This window comes from Hemibagrus wyckioides, linkage group LG16 (assembly GCF_019097595.1).
Source record: "Hemibagrus wyckioides isolate EC202008001 linkage group LG16, SWU_Hwy_1.0, whole genome shotgun sequence".
NCBI lineage: Eukaryota > Metazoa > Chordata > Actinopteri > Siluriformes > Bagridae > Hemibagrus > Hemibagrus wyckioides.
The window spans coordinates 10,657,501-10,681,982 of NC_080725.1; the positions used below are offsets into that span (position 1 = coordinate 10,657,501).

The window sequence follows — 24,482 nt, forward strand, 5'->3', positions numbered from 1 at the left end:
GGTACATGGCCCCGTCCATCTTCCCTTTGATGCGGTGCAGTTGTCCTGTCACCTGGGGATGGTGTACTTGGGGTCATAGGCAGCATTCCTCCTCCCCCAAACATGGCGAGTTGAGTTGATGCCAAAGAGCTGGATTTTGGTCTCATTTGACCACAATACTTTCACCCAGTTCTCCTCTGAATCATTCAGATGTTCACTGGCAAACTTCAGATGAGCCTGTACATGTGCTTTCTTTATCAGGGGGACCTTACGGGTGCTACTGGATTTCAGTCTTTCATGGCGTAGTGTGTTACCAATTGTTTTCTTGGTGACTATGGTCCCAGCTGCCTTGAGATCATTGACAAAATCCTCCAGTGTAATTCTGAGCTGATTCCTCGCCGTTCTCATGATCATTGAAACTCCATGAGGTGAGATCTTACATGGAGCCCCAGACCGAGGAAGATTGACAGTCCTGTGTTTCTTCCATTTGGGAATAATCGCACCAACTGTTGTCACCTTCTCACCAAGCTGCTTGGCGATGGTCTTGTAGCTCATTCCAGCCTTGTGTAGGTCTACAATCTTGTCCCTGACATCCATGGACAGCTCTTTGGTCTTGGCCATGATGGAGAGTTTGGAATCTGATTGATTGCTTCCTTCTGTGGACAGGCGTCTTTCATACAGTTAATGAGCTGAGATTAAGAGTGCTCCCCGAGAGTGCTCCTACTGTAATCTCAGCTCGTTACCTGTATAAAAGACACCTGGGAGACAGAAATCTTTCTGATTGATAGGGGATCAAATACTTATTTCACTCATTAAAATGCAAATCAATGTAGAACTTTTCTGAAATGCGTTTTTCTGGATTTTTTGTTGTTATTCTGCCTCTCACTATTCAAATACACCTACCATTAAAATTACAGACTGATCATTTCTTTGTCAGTGGGCAAACGTACAAAATCAGCAGGGGATCAAATAATTTTTTCCCTCACTCTCTCTCTCTCTCTCTCTATATATATATAAATATATATATATATATATATATATATAAATATATATATATATATATATATATATATATATATAAATATATATATATATATATATATATATATAGAGTTGTCACTGTTGGGCCCTTGAGCAAGGCCCTTAACACTCTCTGCTCCAGGGGCGCCGTATCATGGCTGACCCTGCGCTCTGACCCAAACCTCCAAGGATGGGATATGCGAAGAAAGAATTTCACTGTGCTGTAATGTATATGTGACAAATAAAGGCTGTTTCTGTTCTGATAGTCTTCCTGCCTGTTGTCTATGTCTTCTGTAAATTCTGCATGAAAGCGTCACCAGAAGAAAACTTTACTTGAGACCTCATCACAAAACTGAATGTTTTTATTTCCTGTAACCTGATGAAGCAAACATGAAACTCCAGAGTCAAATCCAGGATGCTTGGAGACAAAAGTAGCATCATTTAATATAAAGAAATCCTTGCCAGCTATTCAGCATGGGGGTGGCCCTGTCATGCTTTGGGGTTGTGTGGACATTTTTTTGTCTTCCCTGCATCAAAATTGAACTTTTGAAATATGTTTCACTGAAATGAATCCTGACTGTCTGACCTGAATGCTGAGGCTCTCCAGGGCTCTTCTGATAGACACTCTGTGCAGCTGTCCATTAGCCAGGTTCTTCATGCTTGATCTGAAGACGTCAGGGTTTCTGTTATTCTGCAGCTTGTACTTCACCTCCAGGTGACCTTCAAAAAAAATTAAAATAAATAAAATTATATATATTTGCTGCAGTGCTTTTGTAGCAAATGGACACAATGAATCATCTATAATCTATAATCAATCTGATTACAGCAGGATGGAAACATCAATGTGCAACAGCACTAACTCACATTTATGGGACTGGAAAGCTGTCAGTTAAGAAGATTAGTATTTTAATCCACTGTCAATAAGACACACTAATACATTTGAGGAATTAGTGGCTTGACTTGCTGGCAAAAAAGAAATCCAGGAAGTAAAATTAGCAACAGCTTAGTTTCATTTTCCTCAGAAAACACTATAATAGCAGTGTTTAGTCAGTACAGGTTTCTTAATACATACAGAAATCTGTCTGTTTGAGAAGAAATATAAGAGCTAGAACCCTTTGGGGCAATACTGTCAAAATGAATACTGTGTATAAATTGTCTCCATTGAACTCGCTCACATCTGTCAGATGCCTTTATACTCTAGAGAAAACACAGTTTAACACATGGAGTCATACAGCGATGTCTGTAACTGTCAGACGGGGCAGTTGACAGTTAGGCAGATCCCTAACCGAGTGCACCAGCTGATCAGATCATTAAACATGAGTATAAGACTAAGCGGTCAAGAGCAGGACTAGAAAGTCATTAGATCAAGATGAATGGACATAACGCTGAAAATACAAAGACCATAACTGCAAAAAGGTCTTAGAAGCAAGAGCTGACAGCACTAGAAGAGGGCGGAGGTTTAGAAATGTACATTTTTGACACAGAAGTGCTCTGTTCTTCTGCGCAGTGTTGCTTGCACAGACATGATCTGCATGGAAGAGTCATCAGAAGGAAACATTGCTTGCTTGATTTATGCATACCAATACCTATGGAGACAAGGAAACAACTTCTGAGGAGATAAAAATGAAGCTCTGTAGTAAGCTTGGATAAAAAAAATGAGCAGCATTTGATGGAAAGAGAACCTTGGTTACGCACAGGGTTCTGGAAGCAAATGTTACAGAAAAAAATGATGCTGAGAAAAGGCTGAATTCTACAACAGTACTTTTTGCTAAAGCGTCTCAAAATCCACCATGAACTACTTCAGGAAATGCACCCAGGAGCTTATGGAATGACCCTCACAGTCCTCTGACTGGAACATCATAGAAAATACGTAGGTAGATTTTTAAACAAGCTGCATGTTTACCCTGGTGCATGAATATCTCATAGCAATTTCTAATAAATTCTTAAACAAGAAAACAAAGACCCCTAGCATGGATTCTCCAGGATGAGGGTCGGTACTCTCGCTTTTGACTATAAAAACCCTATGGCTGTTTTGTTTATAGCTGCTATCCAAGCACGAATCCTTTCATTACTGCAAGAAGACCTGTGAAGTCTGTTCCATTACATTTTTGTCCACAGGAACAAATCTAATTTCACCCTCACTCAGGAAAATCCGTGGCATTACCGTCGTCCACCAGTCTGTGCCGTGTGGCTTTTTACTGCTGCTGTCACTAATTGAAGGAAATTCGACACTGACCTGAGAGGTTGAGAGAAATCCTTATGAATCCTTATACAATATGAATCTCGGAAAACCGTCGCCAATTAATAATCGCACTTATAGGACCAAGCCAACTATCCCAAAAGGTCATGCCCTTAATGACAGGCTCAAAAGCAGCTTCTCTGTCACTAGTGTTAGATTAACAGGCATGTCTCCCTGACGTATCCTGGTGCGATTGGAATGTAAAATTCATTCCTTTGTCCTCAGTGTCCACGAAAATTTTGCGATGCTGCTCGGAAAATCCTCTGAGAAATGTAGGATATTGAAAGTCTGGAATTAGATCACTTCCTCTTCTCTTAGGACTCGATGGTAGATAAAGTTACAGGACCAATATGATGTGCTTATTTAATAGTTTGACATTTACTGTCAGGAGGAATATCTTCCAGCAAAAGTGACAAAAGTTCATTTAGTAAACAGATGACGCAAACTTTTTTATTCCCTATTGGATCAGTTTCATAAGATTAAAGTAGGCTTAAATATCTGACAATAGGTGTATGTGCAGTTGTGCTAAGGACATTTCCAAGATCCAAAAAAAAACCCACCTCAGACTCCTAGGGGTTAATTTTGGTGATTAGTGGCCTGGGAAAACCCCTGCCATTTTCTATTACACAGCAGTGGCAGCTGGTGGTGATATTAGATTAGAGAGCTAAAGTCTATTATCTATCAATTGCTCGACAATGAAACTATTAGCCTTTGAGTCTTAAGAGATTTCACCCTGATACAAACGTAAAGGCTAAAGCAGCATGGAGAGAAATGAGATGGGGAAAGATTAGCAAGATCTCCCACCGTTCTTGTTGAGGAAGATGGCAAGAAATTCTCTGTAGTATGAGCTGGCATAGAGAAGAATGGCAGGCGCCTGGCTAGTGCGAAAACTCAGAGATATGTTCTCTCCTTTCAGCGTCAGGTCTGAGTAGATGGATGAGGACATTGCGCTGCCGTTTCTGTTCAGCTCATAAGGTTCCTTGAATGTGTACGTCACTGAGGTGCCAGGTCGGAAAAATGCAGAAACCTCTGGAAAATAAAACCAGGAGTTAGAATTAGTTACACCAAAAAAAGGAAACAGACCGAATCTTAGGTTAAAATAAACCAAAGCCAATGCTGAGAATACTAGCTAGGTAGCTTGCATTAGAGCTAACAAGCTGGCTAATGCTATCTTAGGCCTCCCCTAAAATGTTAGTTAATTAGCCAGAAAACTGAATGTTAGCTTGTGTTGGAGTGACTAGATAAGTCATAAATAAAACCTGGTTTATTCTTCTGCATTAGAGTTTCTGTAAATGCCTGAGGGCAATCGTGTGCTAGTGGTTGCACAAGTGGGGGGTAGCAACTAAAAACTGAAATATAAACTATAGAAATGTCTAGAGGGAAGAAGTGGAGAGAAGCTGTCTCTGAAAGTCACAGAACACATACAGTGCAATTAGTTATTAAAGTCAAGACAGAGAACATTTGGGGATTTTTTTTTGCAGATTTCTTTTCGCAGTGTCAGAATGTTGCTCGACACTTCTCCATCTCCTGCCTGTCTTGCTGCACATCTCCATTTTGCTGTTCTATTGGATTTAGATCAGGCGAGTGTAAGGGCCATTCAATGGTATCAATTCCTTCATCCTCCAGGAACTGTCTGCATTCTCTCGCCACATGAGGCCAAGCATCGTCGTGCACCAGGAGGAGCCCAGAACCCACTGCACCAGCAGGGTCCAAGGATTTCATCCCGATACCTAATGGTGGACAGGGTGCCATTGTCTAGCATCACTGACCCACCACCAAACCGGTCAGGCTGCATGATGTTACAGGCAGCATAACGTTCTCCACGGCTTCTCCAGACCCTTTCACGTCTGTCACATGTGCTCAGGGTGAACCTGCTCTCATCTGTGAAAAGCACAGGGAGTCAGTGCCAGACCTGCCAATTCTGGTGTTCAATGACAAATGCCAATTGAGCTCCATGGTGCCAGGCAGTGAGCACAGGGCCCACTAGAGGATGTTGGGTCCTCGGGCCACCCTCATGAAGTCTGTTTCTGATTGTTTGGAGACATTCACACCAGTGGCCTACTGGAGGTCATTTTGTAGAGGTCACTGCTCTGGCAGTGTTCATCCTGTTCCTCCTTGCACAAAGTAGCAGATATCGGTCCTGCTGATGGGTTAAGGACCATCTATGGCCCTGTCTAGCTTTCCTAGAGTAACTACCTGTTTGTGCTGGGAGACACTGAAAACCTTCTGGGAATGGCACGTATTGATGTGCCATCCTGGAGGATTTGGACTGCCTGTGCAACCTCTGTAGGGTCCAGGTATTGCCTCATGCTACCAGTAGTGATACTGGCCCTAGCCAAATGCAAAACTAGTGAAAAACAGTCAGAAAAGATGTGTACGTGTAAAACTCTACCTGTAAAACCATTCCTGTTTTAGGGGTCATTAATTTCATTAACATTAAAACAGCTGAAACTGGTTAAAAAAACCTCTGCTACTTATCTGACCAGATCAATATATCAGTAGTTTAATTGACGTGATGCTATACTTTGATTAAAAAGTGTTCCTTTAATTTTTTAAACAGTGTAGTACCCCAGTTCTTTCAATCATCAACACTGTGCACAAGACAGTAACACCACTCTTCAAGGTATGGGGTGTAAAACCAGCACTTCCTTTCCTCACCTTTATGACAGAAGGTTCCAGAGTATGGTGAGGCTCCACAGTCGCAGGTAAAGCCGTTGTGTTTGTCTAGGCACTGCCCTTGGTTCTGACACAGATGCCCATAGCTGCTGCAATGGCCTGGGCATCCGGGCCGAACCCCAGGTGTAATCTTTGCTCGCTCCTCCAGATCCAGCGTCTTCCCGTTCAACTTCAGTGAACGGATGCAGCCCAGGAAGCCCTTCTGCCTTGACGCAGTTCCTCCTAAAGAACACAACAAAGAGTTTTTTATTTTTATTTTTCATGGGGGGATAAGGGGCTGCTTAAGACACCAGCACACCTTGGGGTTGTTCTTGGATGGTATGCCATTATCAACAGCAGCAGTTTGCGAGGATGGCGAGGAGCTGTTTTAAATAACAAGATGATAAAAAGAATATAGTGGGTGGAAAAGTCTGAAAAAGTCAGCCGGCTTTTGTCGAATGCTCTGTTTCTGTCTTTCCGAGTTCAACCCTGGCATCTGTGCCTATTCAAAACAAATGATCAACGTGCTCTTTTCTCTTCCCATCAAAGCCCAACCTCCTCTCATTCTCCCGGCTTCCTATTCACAACCTCACTGCCCTTTGTATGTTAATTGCTGCAGGGAAAACACTCATTTTCAAATGCTGTTACTGCAGCACCGTGTATGCTGAGCTATTTTCTTCAACATGCAAATGAAATCAACTGGCACCGCCTTCGTATTACTCTTTTTTTATGCAAATTTTCTACAAGGAAAAAAAAACAAGAGTTAAAGTGCAAGAGTTAAAGCATTCAAGTCATTTCATTTTATCAAAGGAGAAAAAAGTGGCATGAAAAACAGCAATCCATCAGGCCCTAAATGTCAAGCCTTATTGGTTAAATTGAAATGACAAACTGCTCTGGAGGATTTGTGCGTGTTGAACCACAAAACCACTGTGTACAGTGCAATGTTTGGACAGGTATAATGGCAAATCATGTCTTAACAGCATTTAACACAAAAGGTACAATCATATGGTTTTTTTTCCCCATAACTCAAGGCCATACTGAGTAAGAAATTCTATAAACAGAACATACAAGACAACACACGGGAAGCAAATCTCTGCAATGATAACCAAAGACAAAAAACACAATAAATGTCTGTATGTTGTTTATACTGGCATGTGTACAGAGATTCTGGAGCTACTGTTAGTTGTTACTGTTGTTTTTTCAGTTATTTCCATGAGGTTACGGCAACAATTAATAAAATCTCAATAATACGGTATAAGGTTTATGAGAAATCTAGCGTTGTTGAAGAAGCGGAGATTGCTGTGTTCTGAGTAAAGAGCTGCATAGAGGGTGCTCATGAGTACAAGAGTGTAACAAGTAAAGAAGGAAGAATAAGGGAATAGTCTGGGTTGTGAAAATTCTGATAAATTACCTGTCTTGTGATTACACCTACATCATCAAAAACTACTTAATACCAACATAGCAGATATTTAGGGCACATGCTGGACTCCTAAAATTATGGAGCTACACAGCATGTATATATTTGTGTCAGACTTGGCTCGGCTATGTAGCCATCTACGAGATGACAAGCATGAAGCTATTGACAGCTGAATTACCATGAACCTTGAAGCTTTGGACTTGACCTTTAGAGGTAGACATGAAGCGATGGCTAAATCCCAGTGGTGCAAGTACAAGCAGGTTCTCCAGCAGCATTGCAAAGTCACCCAAAGTGAAAATAGAACAACATGTTCTGAAAATAAGTCTAACCCTCGGACATGCTTGATCTGCATTTAACATTCATATAAAGTATTTCAGGGTTTTTTCTCTCCTTTAATTAAAAAGGACATAAGCATCCTGCCTTGAAATACAATTTACTTTTTTACTTCCTACCAGACAGCAGAAACACAGTCTGGGGTGAAATCAAGAATAGCAGTCAGAGTCAGATTACACAAGTGGCTTCCTAGTGGTACTCTGCCACTTTTGTAGCCTATTAATTAACAGCATTTTCTTAGCTAAGCTATTTATGATGAGGAAATTATGTCTCTAAATTACACTCATTACTGCCACTGAAACAGATTCCTTGAGACAGTAACTTGTTGAGGAAAGTCTTGTAGAACTTCATGTGTATTAAGTTTTTTAGTTATATTTATGTATTTTGCTGTTAAACAACCCTTACCTACATTAGCTAATAAAAGTCTACATCTAAATCCCTATGAAACATAAGACAGTTTAATTATACAGATGCATACATGGTTTTTGAGGCCAATTAGTCATCTAATCATTCACAATAATCCACTGACTAGACAGATTTAATACATGTACTACCCTTTTATTTTTTTTTATACACAATCCCACTAGAGATGTACACCAGATGGATGTGTGCAGCAAAAAAAAAAATGCAGTGCAAATCACAATCATAATTGTCATATCCAGTGGGTGGAATTTCCTTGCTGGATGTGAGGAAACTGATGCATCTGTTCCTATAGTAATATATGCTATAAAAAGAGTTGTTAGGTCTCTGTAGTAAAAGCAGCCCAATGGACATGCAGTATTAAAACATGAAGTTCTTTCACCAAGAACCTAAAAAAGGTCTTGTATTATTATAACTTCTTGTCAGAATAATAACACGGTCTCTTTGACACTGAGTAAGCCAACTCACTGACACAATACACTCATATAGCAACATACAGAACTAATGTCAAGAACAAGATGAAGAGGAGCGGATGTGTTATACAGCACTCTCCACCACCACCACCATCAAACACCCGGGGAATAAATCTTTCTGAAGAATGGGGTTGATCTGCCTCCATTTGCTCCTGAAAGCAGGCATCAAAAGCGGAAGACATCTAGCCCAAAGTGCTGAGAGACCCAGTCTCAGAAGATCAAGATTAAAAAACAAAGGGACTGAAACTAACAGCAGAACCAAGACTCTGAGTTCTGAGACCTAGATTCTGACTGTGTTTTGCTTTTAACAGTTACACTCTTGTTGTAAGTACTCACAGATTGTGAGTCTCAGTCAAAGAATCTAATATAAAACCTGAGACCCAGGACAAGAGTCTAAGTGTCTATACTTAGCCCTGGGCCAACAATCAAACAACCCCAGACCAAGAGGCTAATATCAAACCTGACACCCAGGTCAGGAGTTTAAATGTCTATGCTGTTTGAACAAGGCAACATTCTAAGCATTGAGGTTGAGAGACAGGCCTAGAAAGTGTCAATTCTGTGACCCAGTTTAAGCCTGTGTCAAAGGTAAAACCCATACCAAGACTAATATCAAAGCTGATGCCCAGGCCAAAATTCTAATATAAAAAAAACAGACCCATAGAAAGAGTCTAAGTAGGTTTATAACTAATGTAAATCTAAGGATCAAGAGCCAGACCCAGGCCAAGAGTCTAACATCAAAGATGAGACCCAGTACAAGAGTCTAAGAATCATCATTTTGCTTTAAAGGCTTCTCAAAATTAAATTTAAAAAGTGCATTAGTTTGGAAACTTCAGCAATGCAATACACATATACTGCACCATCTGTGCATTTCTTTTACTTCTCAGGTTTTTGATAGACATTTAATTATGTTATCTAGTTTGAATTTAGCTAGCCTCAAATTCTGTTTAAACAGATTGAGCAGTCAGGTCTTTCGCACATTTCCTGTCCATCCATGTTGATCCCTGACTGCGATCAGGAAGGAATAAAAAGTAATTACTATATTTACTATCCAGAAGCATATTATAAAGAAACTGCTGAGCGGAGGAACAGGAAGCAGAGCAGAGGGACAGTGTCTTTTGTAAAAGTGCAGCTTGACGATGCAGCACAGATGTTTCCCCTGTGTCTTTTTCCCAATATATATTCTAAATGCATTCTGAATACATTTCCTTTTATGTCATGACTATTCAGAAAATTTAACACGACCCTGCTGAGACCCAAACCCACTTGGAGTACTTATAGTCCTGCTGTATTCGTTGGTTTTGCATTTTTTTGACAGTGTCTTCTTTTTGTTTTCTCTGTGCATGTGTGTTTTGTGATTATGAATTTGTGAAATGTTCCTCTTACCCACAAAGAGCTGGCTGTTGAGCTGGAGGTGGATGTGTCCCTCAGTGGGGGCTTTTCGCACTGATCCAGGGTAATGGTCCACGCTCAGAGACGCCTCTTTGACGTTGCGTTCAGCAACCACGTGGTGCCAGCGCTCGTCGTTCAGTGGAACCGGAGTCTTCACGTGCACCTTGAATGGCCCGTTCCCCACGTCAAAGGAGAAAACTACTTCATTCGGCACTGTAAAGTGACACAGGGGCCTTATTTCAGTGAGTTTATTTATTTATTCACCTAGTAAAGAATGACGTGTCATATTTTTATCCATGTATAGGTACTTGAACGTTGGGAAACAAGTAGCTGTTCCTTAATCAGCATATTACAAAAAGCAAATTCTTGTGTTACTATGTTATCATTTCTATTAACAATATTTTGTATTAAGGGAAAAATCCCAGTCAGCACCTGATACTCCTTCCATACGTGTCACATAAGTGCTTGGTTTTAAGCTAGCTGAGCGCAAAAAGTTCCAGAACATTTGGTAAAACGTTGTCCTCAGCAGTTTATCACCCCAGGGTGAATATCTAGAAAACCTGTCTTAAAAAAAAAAAAAAAACTGTCTTGATAGAACATTTTATTATTTCAGGCAGCTGGAAATAATGTTGTCACACCAGTAGAATATCATACCTCTAGTTAAAATTCGTTTCTGTTTCAAATTTGCACCCAAGCTCTGGGTGCTTTGCTTCACTGGTGTAATGAGACGTGATTATCAAAGGCATAAAAGATAAAGTCTTGCGAGAGACCAAATTTCAAATTTTTCTTCCACAAGGTGTGTAGCGACTTGAAAATAAAGCCAGGGGAGGGAAAATGAAGCGGCAACAGAAAGCCGTCAGTCTTTAATCTCTGTGTGTGGGTTTTTTTTTTTTAATCTGCCTTCGGATGAGAACACCCTGACGCCCGAGGTTTACAGCCGGAGATGAAAGAAACTTGATGCTTTTCTGTTCTAGCCGGCAAGACCTCCGTGGTGCAATTTCTCCAACGGAATTAAATTCAGCTGAGCGTTTAGAGCAAAACACTTTTTGGCTGCATTTCAAAAACTAATATGCTATTTCGGGTGGGCTGAGATCACTTTACACTCGCGTCAACACAATCCGACTCCAGCGACTTGTCAAGTTTAAACTGTATTCTTATGGACTCAGGCTTGCTAATATTGCATATGCGCTAATCAGGAAGTAAGCCTTTATGCTCCTGGAGTAGGTTTAAAGCCATCTGTCTGGGTGTTCCTCTTCAATAATCCATCATCTATTTCCAAGGGAATGCCTTCCGTTAGCAGTTGTTTGGCTTATTTTATGTAAGAATCGTCTCTGGCTTGAATGCACGTTTTGGTGAAGGGGCAAAGAAACGGGGCGCCTTCTGTCATGGAGCACAATGCTGTGAAATCGCTGATCATGTGTCGGGACCTCTTTATCATTCACAGCCCAGACGCAGTGCAGCGACTCCTACAGTAAATGCACGCAATATTCACACCCTGAAAGAAGTCAGCATCTATGAACAGCACGACAATTTGCATGATGCTCTCTTAAAACAAAGGGCTGCTTGGGGTTCCCTACAGAACCCTGGGGTTCTTTAACTGACCAACAGAACTTTTTCCCCAAGGAAAAACATATTCTAGTAGCGCTTGCAGAGAGCAACTAACCTTTTACATTAAAATTACAGTATATATTAATTATATATAAAATATAAGTCAAAAAATGTGTGAAACAGGTGCCATAACTTTTTGGAGTTTTGAATATCTACATAACGCTACATAATGTTTGGAAATGACCAAATAGTTGATTCACAATGTTTATGAATGTGACATATTTTAAAAGTGATCAAATAGTTGATTAAACTTGTAAAGTAGTTAAAACTATACAATTATTTCCTAACACTTTTTTGTGGGAATAAATTTATAATGTATTTGAATCTGTTATATTTTCTAGGTAAGTTTGTACTACAACAACAGCAACAATAATTACAACAGCAACAACAACAACAATAATAATAATAATAATAATAATGATAATAATAATAATAATAATAATAATAATATTGAACAGCTTAATGATTCTAAAAAGAATCAGCTGATTCAATCAAATGATTCAAATGAACCCTTTCAAATGATTCTATACAAAGAACTGTTTTGGGGTTCTATATATGACTTATATGCAGGTGATAGGTCAATTTTTTCACAGGATCAGTACTGAATGCCGGCGAGCTGTTACCACCGCTGTACTCTGCTTTTTAGGCGTCCTTTTCAGGGTTAACGTCTTACTCGCCTCAGAACAATGGGAGGTTAATCGAGCGCTCTCCCAGCTAAATAATTTGGCATTATAGCAGAACAAGCTTCAGGGCTGTGTTCAGGTCTTCTCCCGCTCTACACTCATCCATCACAGCAACTTGTTATGCACTAAGAATTTTTACCCTTCTTATTTTAATGAGGTTAAAGGCCATGAGAATCCTGGGGCTTTCACAGGAGTCGTGCAGCTATGTGCTGGACAGGTCGCAGCTCAGACAGATTGACAAGAGAGATGCGCGATTATTTACACTCAAGTGCATCTCAAAACAGACGAGAAGAAAATGTCTAGCCGCCGTTGCTGAAATTTCCCATGAGAGGCAGCGTTTTCACTGTGTCTGTATATTCGGGTGACGGCTTCTCGAGATTATTTTTCCATCGGGGATAAGAGCCACATACGTTTTGTAAATAGGATTGTCAAATAAAAAAAAGAACAAACATACGAACAGAGACAAAGAGTAAAAAAAAATATCGAACAAGCAAACACGCTGTTCGAGAGCGTGAGATGAAGAGCCCTTGCAGGATTTTTTTTATTACTTTGACTTCATATTATTTTATTAAACTCATCAGCAGCTGCTTATTTGATCTTTAATCAGTTCAACTTTGTCATATTGTAATTCTCAAACATCATTCATCGTGCATCTCATGAAGCATTTGAGATACAATCATTGTGTGTCAAATAAATATTCCTGCGTATTCATCATCTTTTCATCAAGCTAATTTCAACCACTAAAAGTAAAAACATTTACTAAGTTGTATTAGAATCACAGCACTGCTGGATTCTCAGTTCTGATGGGTTGGATGGTTTTATTGTATGTAGTGACGGCTGTGATGCAAATCACCGATTTATGTTAATGTGTTTGTTATAATATGTTATTCATCTATACAAACGACTGATATAAGACTAACATGAGGGACATTAAATGTGTGTTGACAGTGGAGCAGATGACTGTTTTATGTCCCAGGGTGTCCTCATAACTCTGTTACCCTCTGGATCTTACTGGAGTCCCTGCTTGCACTATGCACTTAACCGTTACGTGATAAGTATACCTAATAATCTGTCTCTCTCTAGCTACAAAGACTTCTCCTGAGAAATCAATGACCCTTTCTGCTCCCTGGACCTGTGTGATTCATCCTTATTCCCTACTTCTTGTTAGAGTCTCATTTGGAGGATGAACCCACATGGACAGCCTAGAGATCATCATGTGATTGCTGTTGATGCTATCACATAAAAAGCAAGATGGTGGCTTTGGACTTGACTGCAATTAACATGAACAGTGTTGCGCTCAATTCTTCATTAGTGAACAGTTAACAATTTTATGGTTATAACATGAAGTCAATCTTGGTTACACAATAGCACTGTTTTGACCACATAGTATACAGATATAGAAAAGAAATAGTGTGGTTAAGGTGTTGGACTACATATAGAAAAGTTGTGAGTATGAATCCCAGGACCACCAAGCTGGGCACTTGAGTAAGGCCCTTAATTCTCAACTGCTCAGTTGAATAAATGAGATAAATGCAAGTCGCTCTGGATAAGGGTGTCTGCCAAATGCCATAAATGTAAATAATTTATAATCACACTATCCAGTGTCACCTAGATGACCATGGCTTCCCTTTTGAGTCTGGACTCTCTCAAGGTTTCTTCTTCATATTGTCCCTTGCTCATTACGGATACATTCAAATTTAAAACCTCTACTTTATAGCCTGAATTTAAAATGTTTGTAAAGTTGCTTTGTTACAATGTCCATGGTTAAATGTGCTATACCAATAAAACTGAATTGAATGTTGCTGTTTAGTGAGACAACATTTTTGATGAAGTAGACATTTATTTGTGGAAGGAGTCTCTGGTGTCAGTGTATAGGACAGAGGGCTTCGAAACTCTAACAAAAATATAACTAACTACGGGATATATGATGTGTTGGTTTTAAGTAGGTGGAAAATTGCAAATGAAAAACAAATCCTTCCAAATACAGAAGAAAAAAATCAACAGCTTTGTTCCTTGTGTCTTGTGTGTCAGAAGTAAATTTCATAATTTAGGATTTCCCAAAAGCTAATTTGTTTCAGTTTTTATTAGTCTTTAGAAATATAATAAAAGATTCTCTTCATGGCAGTGCACTCGAAATAGAAAGCACAGTTTACTTACAGCTCAGCTCGACTCGGATGAAGTCTTTAATTCCCAGGTTTTCGAGGAACACGCCGCTGGAGGAGGAGGTTTTAAAAAAGAAGGAAATATCAGCGCTGAGCTCACCACGGAACGTGGGGAAGTGGAGGTAAGAAGTCTCCTTATCGAAGTGGGCGGCGTTCCAGAAGTCATCTGAAGGGAGAGAAAGCGTTTAAGAAGGTGCCATACCACCAAGAGATCCAAAAGCCTTTAGTCATCATTTGATCTGTAACTTAATACAGAGATGTATTGAGAAATTTCACTGAGGGGCTGGAGACTCTTACACAACAGTGTTTTTGTGTATATCTGTAACAAAAAAACAAATGGAAATGCAAAAAAAGAACATAGCAAAAAAGCTATGAGCTTTTTACTTTCATGTGGGAGCAAGAGATCAGATAAAGTTTGTAGGACGATAAACATTAGCATGAGCCACAGAACCAAGTAGATTTGATAGAAAATACAGACAGAGCATAGGTAAAAAACATAAATGCCCATTTCCATCCATTTTCTGTACTGCTTGTCCTATGCAGGGAGCCTAGAGCCAGGCCACTCCTCATAGCCAGGTGGGGGACATCATGGAGAGGGTACTACTCCAGTGCAGGGCACAATTTTACATTAACAACAGTTTAGATATGCCAATCGGATGCATGTCTTTGGACTGGGGGAGGGAACCAGAGTACCTGGAAACCCCAGCAGCATGAGGAGAGCATGCATGATTTTTAGTGTTTTCTAGTGTTTCCAGGGGCATAGCGTTAGGGTTGCTATTTAATTACCTTAGACCTTCAGGTTTAAACCTTTGGGTTTAACTTCAAATACAAATATGGATACTTCCAGCACTAAAGCGACAGATAAAGACACTGATATAGATACTGATACTCATAGTGGCATTGAATTACACCCATAGCAACTAAATAGCACAAAAGAGTTTTAACTCTTGGCTAAGACAGAGCGGAGATGGTGTGATAAATGGATGTGGGAATAGTGTTTCGGAATAAATGATGACCTAGCCATTGTGAGGTTCAGTTTGACAACAACTGTCTGGCTGTGTCCCAAAACAGAAGGTCCTGCTACCTCTACTGTCTCCTAGCTAGCATAGATTACAATGCTGACCAAAATACCAACAATGATTACTAGAAATGTTAAACAGCATTGAATACCATTGGGAACAGATAGCATATTTATCCACTCCGATGCAATTTTTGTTGAGACTGGCATCAACAACTGACCAAGGTTAAGGGATTTCATCAATCGTCTTGCACTACAGACTTAATACGGCACAAGTAGGCAGCAGGTTCAGACACAATCTTGGGATTTACCTTGTTTGGGAAATTTTGGTACTTACTGTCACCGTAGCACTGGAGAGGACCCACCCGATACGCTGCCTCTGACCCCGGCCTATTAACATCCCCCACCGCTAACAGCCTGAGAGGCAAATGCTCTTTGTGAGACAGGATGCCAGAATCGTTCAGCCTGTCCCAAACAAAACACAAATCACACAAACTCTATAACTGCTGGAAGTAATGTTATCCTAACATTTTGCAAAATGTCTTGCCAAAACAGGGGTGGATAAATCAATACCCTGGGAAAAATTTGTGAGTATCCAAAGTAACCCACAAATGAGGAAATACAAGCAACATTTTTAAGAACAAGATATTTAACGAGACAGTCAGTTTAGAAGACTTTTCCACCCCTGAAGCACAGTCAGTCTGGATGTTCATTACACCAAAGAGGGACAGTCAGTTTGGAAGATCCTCCCACCAGTGAGGGACAGTTAGTTTGGAAGCTCATTCCAGTTCATTATACCTCTGAGGGGCTCCCAAGACCAGCACTTTAAACACACACACACACACACACACACCCATTTGCATGTTGGATAAACAGTTTCAGTAGGTTCTATATACAACTACCCAACAGCCAAAAAAGTCACTATCCTATTGTGCTGCAAAACAAAACCTTTTGTTTGATGTTTGTTTTAGTGTAGCATTGATTCACCAATTTCTCATTAATAAAAAAAAAGCACTACACACCTACACACTATTGTGTACGTTACTTTTTTGGTTACAGTTCGTTGAGCCTGCACTCTGATCCTGGCTTCCTAACAAGTGAGGCTACAGTATTGTAAGAAAAGAATTTGACTCTGCTGTACTTGTATATCTGACACTAAAGGATATCTACCTTAAGAAAAAAGAAAAATCTGTAACATGTACACATGCTGTGAAAGTCATGCTATGTATTTGTGGTAATTATGAGACAACGTTAGGCTATACTTAGATGTCATGCTATTCGATGTGTGTGGTCATAGAAACAACGTTGGGACTGAAAGCGAAAAGACACTATTTCTGAAGTGATAATATACTAGAAAATGGCAGGGAATGCATGATAGAGTGACATGTTACATCCTAACATTCAACTCCTAGCTACTTTCTCTTCAGAAACCGCTGCTGTTTTCTTCCCCGCATCTGATTTTATACCATGTCCGAGCTTTCAGAATTTTACAACTGCTTATTAAGGATTCTACATGAACATGACTGCTTTTATATGCTTTTAGAGTTTGTAAGTACTGTAATTCCGATATGACGTGAACGTGCTAGAAATAACCAACACCAGAAACTGATTCACTTACCGCGAACTATCACTAATGCTTCCAAGGAATAACCTGCGTTTTGTACATTACCCCTTCCTGCAGTACACTAACCATTGGGATTTCAGTGTGTTACTGCTTTTGTTTTTTTATTTATTTATTTTTTTTTAAAGTGAGATGCATTTTCTTTGCTAAGAAATGAAAGACATCAGATTGATTAGCACACATTAGTTTCTCAGAGAGGACTGTTTCTTTCTGCCAGCAAACTTGCCAATTAAACTTTAGATTTGTTTATAATCTTTAAACAGAAAATGAACTTAAAACTATATCAAAAACAGATATGCAGTCTTGCAGCGTGGTGCGTCACATCACTTACACTGCTGTTTGGCATGCTGTTTTTGTCTGCAGTGTTAGTTAGGGATAAACAAAATCATCATTCATCAATCATGTGAGGTTTTCGGCCAATCAGAGGATCTGTTAGGGCTTTTCACACTTGTGAACAACTAGTAAACCCTGGGTGACTAAACTTGCAATCCTGGATTATCTTTTTCGACATTTTTCACTGCTCATGCCTTACCCAGGATTAACAGGTAATTTGACATTTCACACTGTACACTCCTCAAACTTGAGATAATTTATTAGCTCTTATTAGCATATTTACTGTGGAAGGAGCCATGGTTGCATAAATGCAGCATGTGCCCACTTTAAATAAAGCTCTTATTACTCTTCACACTGCACCTTCCTCCCTCTGATCCTGTAGCAATGCTCAATTGCTCCCACCATCTCTCAGGGTAAGAGGTAGGGTATACATCTAGACTCTTCTCTGTTCTGTTACCGAGCTAGTGGAATGAACTTCCCCTAGATGTCCGTATAGCCGAGTCACTGACTGTCTTCAAAGGACGGATGAAGACCTACCTCTTCCTGAAACCCTTAAACTAGCTCTTCTTTTTCCCTGTTTGTTTTATGTATTGTTGTATGTTGTATGTAAATTAAAAAAAAAAAAAACCCAACACACTTTTTAAGCTGATGGTATCCTAAGTCTGTGACCTACTAAACCAGTGTTAATATATTCATTGATAGAGACTTCAAAGCACTCTTGTATGTCGCTCTGGATAAGAGCGTCTACAAAATGCCAGAAATGTAAATGTAAATAAGGACTTGTCTTGCTTTTTCACATCGGCGAGGAAAAAAAAGTTTAGGTCTGCCGTTCTGTGCCTGAGGTATTGCGTTCCTCCTTGCTGTGGTTTACACTTACGAGATACTCAGTGTTTTGCCATCTGATGTGTTCAGTGTTGCTAAGTCATTTGCTGATTGGGTGTCTGTTTCTAAGCTTCTAGCTGTAACACTGTAACGCTACATTATTTCTCACTGTACACGTTTGGCACCTCAGTGTGGGGTTAACACTGTGCTGCTTCAGAGCAGAGTTTCATAACCTCAGGTAAAAACTTGTACTAACCCCATTTCTAAATTACCAATGTAAAACGTCCCTCTACTCGGGGCTAAAAGCATCATTGAGACCAACGATATCCTGGGGTTAAGCACAGTGTGAAATGCCTTACTCTGATTTCAGACTGACAAGAGAATCTCTTGGGTTAGTCAGGCTGTTTCTATGTTAAAGTCTGTCTGCAACAGACACATGACGCCCTGCAACAGAACAATGTTGTTCAAAAACAATGCACACACACACACACACACACACACACACAGACAAAATACTTCTTGTAAACAGATGTTTTGACATTTTGACTTACTAGACATAATCATTTTCCTACAGCAGCACACCTTGACCTGTTTGCTAAATGATTTAAAATAAAATGTATTAAAGAATCATACATTCATACTTATTATCCATTTAATATTGTGGAACAAGTTGTCACAGATGTTCCATAACCAGCCACTACAGCTGGAAGACTTTTCTGCTGTGGTGGAAAACAGTGATGCTGATGGCACAGTTCTGACACTGGGGACTCCTTCTCTAAACACCTTCTTGCAGACAGTCTCACAATATCTTCCTTTTTTTGTTTAATGTCTAACCAAGGACATTAAAAAACATCTGGCAGCCAGCACTAGAGTCAGCGCTGCTGTTATAGAGAATTAATCAACAGCTTATACAATAATTTATTATAATACTTTAATACTAATAGATTAGAATAGAGGAGTTGTTTATTTATAGTATCAAAGCAGCAGGATGCAAGATAGCAGGAAACTAAGCAATACTGAGCTTTGCAAACATTTTTTTTGTTAGTATTAAAATGATTTAAGCCTGGTGGTGTTTTTTTTTTTTTTTATTAAACCTGCACATTTTTTAAAACATATTTGTGTCAGTACCAGTCATCGAGGTCACGGTCACAGTTGCAGAAGTGCTCAGGATCCACGCAGTCACCATGGACGGCGCAGGCGCACTGCTGAGTGCCCGGTGGTGCCCCTGCCCAGTACGTGTGGGCATCTCCTGACCAACCCACCCACCAGGTGAATGGTGTGCCATCTGCAAGAAACAATCATCATCCATCATGCTGCACAGCCAGGTTTCTTTTTTCTCCCTTAGTCCTTTTTCCTAAGTCCTTAAATGCCCCGATGAGAACTTTTCCCCCACCTGCGCATGCTCTTGAACTGAGTGAGACCCATTTAAAAGTGATAATAACCAACAATGTCATTGAGAACCCTGCAATTCACTTGAGGACGCTAATGTTCTGGATGTTTGGCAACGAGTTACAGATTCACAGTGTGAGCAAAACAGGAGGGAGATGGATTCAAACAATAGGAGTGCATACAGAACATAACCCAGTAAAATTATTGGATTATAATTGCACTATTTAGACCGTAAAGTATAGAGTTATACAAGGGAATTGATTTATAATCGCACTCTCTGGTGTCACCCAGATAAGGATGGATTCCTCTCATAGATTTTTCCTGTTATCATCTCATGGAGATTTTCCCTTAACCTCATACTTGCTTCTGGCTTACTCATTATCAGTTTATCCCTAAATATATACAGTGAGAAATATTCATATTTCTCTTAAATTTTACTGACCTGAAAGATTAAATTCACGCATTATTGCATCTGCCCCATGCTTTGATTTGAAATGAAGCAGATAGATACTAACTTGTAAATATCTTACTCTTAAATAAATCTATCACCAGCTGAAACAGTGCACTCAGGCTTTAGAAAAGTGTTTGTGTGGACAAGTAGCTTCAGCGTCAAACCCTAAACCCTCAGCAGAACTCGTTTTTTTTTCGTTGTTGTTTTTTAACACTGAGGAGATTGGCATTGATTTGTCTCTCGTCTTCTCGCATCCATCCATCTCGAGTTCCGGCCTCTGCTTTTGGGAAAAGCGGGCCCTCTCATTACTCTTCATCTGACATTTGGAGCATTATTTATTTATGTCTGACACCGTCTTTCTTCTCGGCTCATCAGCATCCTCGGCTAACGAGACAACTAATAGGCAGCGATTTATGCCAGAGTGCTCGGGCGTCTCCTGTTTCTTCAGAAGGCAGAGAGAACAATTATCGAATCGCTCGACCTTTAAGAGCCTGTGTGCGTAAATGCCTGTAATTGAACCGGCACAGAAAAAAAAAACAAGTCAAGCAATAACGTGAAAAGGGTAAATACTGATTATTTACACACAAACATAACATCAAGAGAGCCCTAAACATGTAAAGGGCTCAGGGCTACGATACGTTTTGTATTTTAAATAACCTATGTAAAAATACCCTGCTTCAACATCCATTATTTTCAGAATAAAAGGCTGCTAGAGAAAAATAATCTTCTTACTGTTAGCTCCATGATGCAAATTATTTTCATATAACAGCATGTGCTGAAGTCTTATTACTTTTATACAACAGTGTTTACACCAAAATGTCTATATGTTTATTTATTAATGAAGGATACCGTCAGGGATTCTCAGAAGCGGTAGATGTGCAGACTTTTTTGTGCAAGGTGTAAAAATAATGACAAACAATGTTATCCAAAAAACAAACAGACTAAGGGCAAGGACATGGTATTCTCTAAGCGGGTCCCAAATCGCATACTTATGCAAATCGCATAGTTATGCACTATTCTACGGCGTCTTGTAGTAAAATAGTGTGAGTAAGTAGTGCACTTCCAGTACCTGAATGAAGCACTTATTCAACTGGAAAAATGAAGCATGGAGTGTTGGTCATTTCATGCAGCTTAGCTTACATGGTAGAAGAGGAGTGGGGTTACAGGTAAAAAAAAATTCAAGATGGCTATCAACACTCCGGTGTACAGGACATCTTTAAAATTAGCCCACATTGTGCGATTTACTATCATCAAGTTATCAAGTTATTGTCACTTCTAAAACCATCAGTGTTCCATTTGAGATGATACACTATGCCATATTTATCCTGTCTGGTGTATGAATTTTAGAAGTAACTAAGATGAAATGAGACACATGACAAGGAAACATGTGAGCACAGATGTCAGCATAACCATGACCACAGTACAGTATGTCATGCTTTTTATCTATTTTTAGTTACATGAATGTCGTAGAACATCCACAAGACCTGTTATCGCTTTTATTATAGTAGCTATAATATAATATAGTGTGGTTTCCTTATAGACGCTCTTTTGGATGGTTTTTTTGTTTTTCATCTTGACACAAATTGAATTCCGTATATATTTACCAAAACAACTAACCAGCCAACCCAATGCTTGTGCCCTTATTACTAGAAAACTGGAAATCACTCTTTCCTGATGACTTGGTGTCACCAAGATTTACATGTGTTGTGACATAAAACCACAACCATTTACAGGTTTGTTTGCAACTTCCTGTCAATGAGTTGTTACTATAATAGAACCGTGAACAAGTCCTGATTTCATGCTCTGGTATAAGAAGTAGCAGAACCTGCTGTTGAAAGCACTCTGATATGAACTAATAATAATTTAAAAATAAAAAGGTTAATTAGTTTTTAAAAAAAAATCGAATCATCCTGCTTGCTTTGTACTCAACGTGACTGACGAGCACAGTTTTTTTTAATAAGTCTGTCCTTTCATAGTGAGCAAGTGAAGGAGGAAGGGATCGATACTCTCAATAAAAAAGGCTTACCTGGTGTGTTTAGGAGGCGTGACTTTTTGCAGTGGTAGGAGAGTTCCTGCTCGCAGCGCTCGGCTCGGGTAATTATGGCCGCGAGCTGCTCAGCGTCGGCAGAATAGTTAAAGGAGGCCAAATGCTGAGTGCTCCCTGAGGATCCCCGTAATTTGGTGAGCTCGGTGTTATTGTGTTGGATCACGGTCCATGCTTTATCTGCAGTTTTCGAGGGAGAGATGAAAAAGGAGGGCAGGGGGTGCAGAAGGTGGGTGGGTGGCGGTTTTAGAAACGTTACACGTAATTATGCAAACGATAACGAGGACACAACAAGATGGGCTGTGCTTTGAGGTGACCTTTATTTTGACAAACCATAGGCTATGGCAAACGTTCCCTAAATTGTGTTAAATTACAGAGCAGAAATCCTCCAGTGTCGAATAAAAGGAATGATTCAGACAATAATCACGTTTACACAAACTTCCCTCTTGGCACAAATGGAGCTAAAAAGTCAGTGTGTGATTTTTTTTTTTGCGTGTTTGATTGCAGGGAGATGCTGAGGCCGCATGGCTAATGAGAAAACTGTGAACACAGTTAGCAATGCAAACTGAACAATGAAAAAGTTCTCACATTTGCTGCATTGTAAATGCGTGAAGAAATGTATTAACTGCCTGTTAAATGTTGAAATATTATTCATATTTATGCTGTTTTAGAGAGATTTAGTATTTGACAGAATAATTGTTTATGTATTATTCAAACAAAACCTGTTTTCTGAGGCATTTATGGGATTTAGCCCCCATTTATGTGGTTTAGCCTGAAGCTAAACTCTTCTGAGTGGGGAAGAAACATTCAATGGTTAACATGAACTATAGGTTGATGCTAGCTAAGGTTAGATTAAAAAACAAAAACAAAACAAACAAAAAAAAATATTTCTCATCTCAGTTTTTCCTATTACTTGTAATCTACAAGTAAGTAAAACATTAACACCACCATCACCAACTAGACCAACAGAAACTTGGCTATGACCTGATTTTCCTATTCAAATTCAACACTGGTTCATAAAACAAATCGTGTTAAAATAACTCCATTTTTTTTGCTACTGACAGGCATTTACCTGACATGTTGCAGTAGACGAGCTGCGGCTTGATGGGTCCGCTTCCGTCCACGTCTATGTGGTATAGTCCTGATGTGTTTCCTCTGTGCTTGTATGCCTCACACGATGCCTCGTGAACAGCTGGTAAAGACAGAAACCACAGTTAGCCTTCATGATTCCAGGGGGGGGATGAAAAAACATCACCACCAACACCACCACCAACAACAACAACAAAAAAAAAACAAATCCCACTGAGACAGATGTAAATGCCTCGTCTCCAGTTGCTACTTCCCCATGAAAATGTGTCTTGGAGAGCTGAGATAATGAAGTGTGACAGTCCTCATTAGGGCCTCGGCATGCGGGCCTGCAGAGTAAACAGCTCAATACGCGTCAACCTCAAAAACACGATGGATCAGGACGAGGTGAAGGCGGCGTCTCGGATAATGCGCCGTTCACGCCTGCGAGCACGCTGCCTACGCTGAACTAAACTGTTTGCCTGATACCGTTTTTACTCTCCTGCCCTAAATTATCCTGTGGAAGCAGATGGGAATAGGAAGGGTTTCTGGAGCACATTCCTCCAGTTCCTCCAGTTCTCTCAGTGTTCAGCTATGTTTGGATCTGCTGGAGTTGAATTCAAACTCATTGATTAGCAAATCTTCCATATGGATTAGCAATCTAGTGCATGGAAACACACAAAAAAACTAAACAAAAAATTTCATTTGCATTATTCATTTGTATTTGCATTTCAGTGGGGTGATACTCTCTTTTTCCCCTGGGGAAGGGACTGTAATTGTACCTTTAACGCTGTTTTAATGTTGATTGGACAAATCAGTAGACCGGATGTCCAGGATAAGCAGATTTCATGTTCCCTTGATTTTTTTTCCATAATTTCACAACAAACCTAGTGTTGGTGTTGGATTCTGTGCCCATTGTATCCTCAGATTTCTGTTCTTGATGCACACAAGAGAAACTTAAAAAATCCTAACCACTTTTGTGTGTTGTACGTTTTTTAGATGCTTTTCAGTTTATCATGATTGTAAAGAGTGTTTATTCGAGTTCCTATAGTCTATCTGGGAGCTCAAATGCTTTTTTGTTTTTCCACACCATTTAGCATAAAGTCTACAGATGAGCACTCTGCACAAAGGTACCATTGACCAGTGATCCAAACATAATACACACCACACTTTAGGGGTTTCCAGGCAACCAGGACATGGGACTGGCCAGCACACTGGAGCTTTTACTTCCATTAAGACTGACCCTTAGGAACAATTTTAGAGCTTGAATTCTGCCCAAAAGTTTTAAGCTTCAGAGTATCATGACAAGCCACTGACAAGCTTTAGGATCTAGAGTCTCCTTTGGGACACAGCACAGAAAC

At 39.8% G+C, this 24,482-nt stretch overlaps 1 protein-coding gene across 3 annotated transcripts in view; it reads right to left on the minus strand.

Moving 5' to 3' along the window:
* cntnap3 (contactin associated protein family member 3) overlaps positions 1-24,482 on the minus strand; it is a 121,934-nt gene that overhangs the window by 11,785 nt on the left and 85,667 nt on the right. For all 3 annotated transcript variants that reach the window (XM_058412697.1, XM_058412696.1, XM_058412695.1), the window contains 9 exons: positions 23,129-23,248; positions 22,039-22,236; positions 19,301-19,457; positions 15,734-15,861; positions 14,374-14,544; positions 9,920-10,138; positions 5,897-6,136; positions 4,043-4,267; positions 1,586-1,719 (listed from right to left, as the gene is read on the minus strand). In XM_058412697.1, coding sequence (XP_058268680.1) covers positions 1,586-1,719; positions 4,043-4,267; positions 5,897-6,136; positions 9,920-10,138; positions 14,374-14,544; positions 15,734-15,861; positions 19,301-19,457; positions 22,039-22,236; positions 23,129-23,248 — 1,592 coding nt within the window. The remainder of the gene's footprint in view (positions 1-1,585; positions 1,720-4,042; positions 4,268-5,896; positions 6,137-9,919; positions 10,139-14,373; positions 14,545-15,733; positions 15,862-19,300; positions 19,458-22,038; positions 22,237-23,128; positions 23,249-24,482) is intronic.